The sequence below is a fragment of the Garra rufa genome, chromosome 18 (genome assembly GCF_049309525.1).
Source record: "Garra rufa chromosome 18, GarRuf1.0, whole genome shotgun sequence".
Classification (NCBI taxonomy): domain Eukaryota; kingdom Metazoa; phylum Chordata; class Actinopteri; order Cypriniformes; family Cyprinidae; genus Garra; species Garra rufa.
In genome coordinates this window covers 42,842,620-42,847,776 of record NC_133378.1, presented here as the reverse complement: position 1 = coordinate 42,847,776, position 5,157 = coordinate 42,842,620, and the positions used below count along the sequence as shown (strand labels likewise).

The 5,157-nt window shown below is 35.6% G+C and overlaps 1 protein-coding gene across 1 annotated transcript in view; it reads right to left on the bottom strand.

The window, feature by feature from the left end:
• The window catches only part of LOC141290709 (alpha-2,8-sialyltransferase 8E-like), a 13,870-nt gene extending 8,713 nt beyond the window's left edge, over window positions 1-5,157 (bottom strand). The window contains exons 1-4 of the mRNA XM_073822802.1: window positions 5,051-5,157; window positions 3,291-3,371; window positions 2,704-2,790; window positions 2,433-2,577 (exon numbers count right to left, since the gene is read on the bottom strand). Of these exons, the coding sequence (XP_073678903.1) occupies window positions 2,433-2,577; window positions 2,704-2,790; window positions 3,291-3,371; window positions 5,051-5,157 (420 nt within the window). The remainder of the gene's footprint in view (window positions 1-2,432; window positions 2,578-2,703; window positions 2,791-3,290; window positions 3,372-5,050) is intronic.

Below are 5,157 nucleotides of genomic sequence, written 5' to 3'. Positions count from 1 at the left end.
GTTTTCTTCTTCAACTTCAAAATCATTTTTAGTTGTCAATTTGTTTTGAAAATAACCGAAGAATAACTTCTTCCTCAGCTGGGATTGTTTAGAGTAGGGATGTGCACGAGTACTCGATTAATCAATTATTTGAACCCAACAGCGACGATCGAGCATGAAAATGACGATCGATTAGCTCTAAAAATCCATTAAAAAAAAAAAATTTAACTACTTTCATTCTTTCTGATTGGTTATGCTGGTATTTGGGCGGTAGTCTGATATCTGATTGGTTACGGCTGTGAGAAGTTGCAATTTGTAATATAACATTTACATATTTATGTATCTAGGCTATGTGATTAATTTTATATACAATGCGTCATGTAGAAAAAGCGCTTCAGCTTCACCTCATGCTGTTATTTCTTTTAAATGTTTACTGTATACTATGACACAAACGCCCCGCCCCTTGCTTAAACTCCACCCCCGATTAATCAAGTACTCGTTTCTCAAACCTGTGGATTAATCGAAATGAAATATGATCAGAAATGCCCATCCCTAGTTTAGAGCCCTTTGAAGCTGCATTTTGGAAGTTCAAACTTGGGGGCACCATTGAAGTCCACTACATGGAGAAAAATCCTGGAAGTGGGGTAAGTAAATTATCAGGAGTTTTTTTTATTTTGAAAGTGGAGTAATCCTTTAAAGAAGAACTGAATTTGCTCACAGACTATAGTTTCATACTGTATAGACTGGTAGCAAATTTATTTGCGACTATTAGCAATATTGAAAGCGCTGCATTTGTCTTTAGAGGAATAACCTTTACTTCTTTCCAAGCTAACAGAAAAATCCCTTTTTCAATCCTTATGTCACAGATGTAGAAAACTGGTTCGGCCAAACAGCTAGCTGCTGATTGCCACACTCAGAGATAAGACAGATCTTAACATCTGATAAGGTAAGTACACATCCTTTGTTTCCCCCCAATGTAACCTGGCCAAAATTTCCACATTGCTTAAAATATCCCGGCTTTGTTTATCAATAGAGCGCTGCAAATGTGATGCCAAACCCAGAAGACTAATTCATCATGGATTCCCTTTATGTTTGTAAAAAGAAATTACATAAGAACGTTTGAAGTGTTCAAACTTGGCGGCACCATAGAAGTCCACTCTATAGAGAGAAATCCTGAAATATTTTCCTCAAAAAACTATTTTTTTACAACTGAAGAAAGAAAGACATGAACATCTTGGATGACAAGGGGTGACTAGGGGAGAGTGGGGACAGTTGCAACACTTTTTGCATTTCCTTTAGTTTCTCAGAGACTGTTTATATTAGAAAGCCGAAATTTTAATACAATAAAGCCACATCTGTCAGCTACTCACGCATATTGCTGCAACATGTGTGCATATTATAATATATGTACAATTTACACTTAAATAGACAAAGTGAAATGTTGCAACTGTCCCCACAATAGGGCACAGTTGCAACATTCAATAAAATGTAATTAAATCATTCTTAAATGGCATTTTGCTTTTTCTTTATTTTATTTGTGCACAGTCAGGGTCTTTAATAGGGTAAATTGGCTGTAAAAAACAAAGAATAGTAAATGAAAAACATTAAGGAACAAGTAGATTTTTTACCTATTCACTTAAAAAATGTCCTTTTTTAAGTGAATTTGTACAAAATCTACTTGTTACTTAATGTTTTTCATTAACCAACTATTAAAGGGGTTCATTTCGATTATCATTATAAAATTATAATTCTGTAATGTTATGGCACGCTTTTAAATCATTGTTGTGGTAAGGGACAGCATGTTGGGACGGTTGCAACAGTGTGTTTCAACTGTCCCTATATAGCATCATAAACATTGTTATATTAGCTTGAGACAATATCATTGACACACACTAGCCTTGCCTATCTGAAGCTCAGAATGCACTGATTAGTACGTTATGTTTTTACAATGCGTCACACAAACAACTTAGACTCTGACCAAAAATCTCAAAAAAAAAAAAAAAAAAAACTTTTTACCATGAAATTGATTTTTTGTAGAAGGAATGATCACATGTGGCTGATTTCTTCCAGGAAGTATGAGGGGCCAATAAAACATGTGCAGTATGAATATCATCTCTGTATCTTATTCCTGCTTGAAGAAATAAGCCTTGTTGCAACTGACTGTCCTCTGTAGATCCGGCCTGATTATGAATGCTTTGCATGCTATTGGTCAAACCACTTTTCACTCATTGCCTTTAAGTATGAAAACAAGGGCGAAACCCAGACATTTTAGACACATAAGAGATTCCAGCCAGGACGGACCAGTGAAAAAGACGACAAACAGTACTTTTGGGCTCGACTGGATTAGCAGGTTGTTGGATAAATCTGTCCGCAAACTTTGACAATGTACACGAACAAAGAGACTGCTACAACAGATGATGAGTTTTAAACATGTATCTGTAACACACACCCACCTCAGGCAGCATTCTGTGAATGCCTGCATTCATTTTGTACGTTTTTACTGTGCTTGTTTCATATGGGATGGTCTGATTGATAGCGGTGTTTCGTTTGGTGAGGTATAACGATCCCGTGGCGTTACAGCAAAACTGCAACCTCATTCTGTCATAAACACACACACAAATTATTAAGCATCACCTCTGGTAAAATTACTCACCTCAGCATTCAAAGACATATTCTTTGAACTTTCACATGACAGTGTAGCTGTGCAATAAAAGACACACAAACCTGTTGATCTCCCGCTCAGTTGTGTTTAATTTGTACGGACAGCTCATGAAATCTGACAGCTCTCGTGTGAAATTTTGCAGCTGTATACTGAGAAGGAAACAAAGACATGAAACTGCACTGTAAACAAAATCTGTAGAAATTACAGTATTACTGGCAGCTGGTTGCCAGTAACTTACTGTAGATTTTAATTTATGCTATTTACTGGCAACAGTTTGTTCAAAGTTAATTGAACATTAAACATTAACAAGTCTTTATCTTTACAGAATAAAACTAAAATAACAGCCTCATGCAAAGCATTCTGGGAACCAAAATCTGAAGGAAAAAAACAGAAAAAGGTTGATGAAGGTTTCTGGTTCCCAGAATGCTTTGCAGTAGGTTGTTATTTTATAGTTTTATTCTGTAAAGACAAAGACTTGTTAATGTTTAATGTTCATTTAACTTTGAACAAACTGTTGCCAGTAAATAACATAAATTAAAAATCTACAGTAAGTTACTGGCAACCAGCTGCAGAACTACAGCAAATTTTTTACAGTGTGGTTATCAGTCGATTAACACAGGAGGAGTGCTGGATCTTCATTCTCACGCACCTTTTGGCTGGTTTGAGAATGGTAAACTTGTGTCTAAGTTTAGCGCAGCGCTGCTGCTGAAGCACATCCGTCACCCCATCCCTGAAAGGAAATATCAGAAAGCATATCATATTTGAATGACGGAATTTCAAAGTATCTAACTTATTAACATAACCAAACTTCACACTTAATCTCCTCCATGTCTTGTGTTGTATGATTGATAGTTTAGAGTTTTTTGGTCCAGTCAAAGATCTAAATTGTAATTGTACAAACATCCACCTTTAGCTGGTGATTCATGTGTCTTTTTGCTGTCAAATCAGGACTGATTTGTATCAAGTAAACGTCAGAATAACTGTAGTCATATTTACAGATAAACACTGAAGCAGCTTGGCTTTACTTAATTCTCCATGAATCATTTTTTACTCAAATCTGATCATCAGGATCTTTTGAGGAATGTTTGTTTCCTTTAGTTGAGGAATGATCATCGCAAGCCTCCAAAGCATCGTATATTTGAGGAATGTTTATTTATTCATCTCTCAATCATCATTGGATTGCATTTAATTGTATGTTTGGATCATTTCAATCTCATCTTACTAAGACATTATTGGAGATATAGAGTAATATGTAGATAATTTCATGACAGTATCAGGTCTACTTTTACAAAGATCTCATTGATTTACATCACAAGCATCAGAATTTCATCATAGAAACATCAGCACCTTGCATATTTTTGTTCAGCCTGGGTCTCTGAATAAAACTGAGCTGTTTTTTCCCTTCCAGATCCATAAAGGCTGATTTATCAAATACGTTTGTTTCAGATTTTGTTCAGTTTAATAAACTGTTCTATTTCAAAACAAATGAGATTTTTCAAATTATTATTCATTCGCCAGGCTTTATGGATTGCCATTCAGTTGTGCCTGTAGGTCCTGTGTCACAAGTTTATCCTGTGCTCAAGTTTTTGTTTTTGTTTCTGTTTCTAGATTCTTTTCTGCAGAACTAGAGTCAAAAATACTTTAATCAAAAGTTGTGTTTGAACTTTAAAGTTTTTCCAAAGAATTAGACTGTTAATCCCTTTTGTTTTTATCTTGACTTGATTTTGGTGGAGCAGAGCTTAATAAATAACAAGATGGACAACTCAACAGGGAAGTGACAGTTTTCATCTTGAACCGATCCTTTGATAGGAATGTTGATTCGGGAACAGGTCTTGTAAATCACAGCAATTATGTAAAACTTTATACACAGAAACATCACTGCTGGTGGTCACCAATGTCAATTTAAAATAAATGTAATTCCATCTCAACAAAAAAAAAAAAAAAGAGATTTGTTAGCAGTGCTTTGATTTATTGACAGAATTATGTGTAACCTACTGTACACAAATCGCCTAGAGAGCAATACGTTTAAATATCGTATTGACACTGCGGTGAACTGAAGAATTCCAGAAAGGAGGAACAGTTCTACAGAATTAAAAGCATGCCTGCAAACTTAACGATGTGCTGCTTAACATAACAAATGAATCTATATTACACCCCCGAATGGCAAATCTAAGACATTTTTGTTCTAATTAAAATTACAATGAAAAATCACATTTAAGACTCGACCGAAAATAACCTCATGACAGCAAGCCAAGCACAGTATAATTAGGCAACAGTATCACAAGAGCAACAAACAACAGCGTAAGAAGACTTAGAAACTATGAACTCACTCAGATTTAGAGTTTATAACAGTCCAGCTCGGGGAACACGATAATTATTCAAATATTCAGAAATATTGAAAATGTTCACCTTGGCCAGTGAGTGTTGCGTGTGTAATAAAAGATCACACACACCCCCTGAAAGACGACCAGGACCATAAGCAGCCTGAAGACGAGCCGGCGAAAAGCCAATGCCAT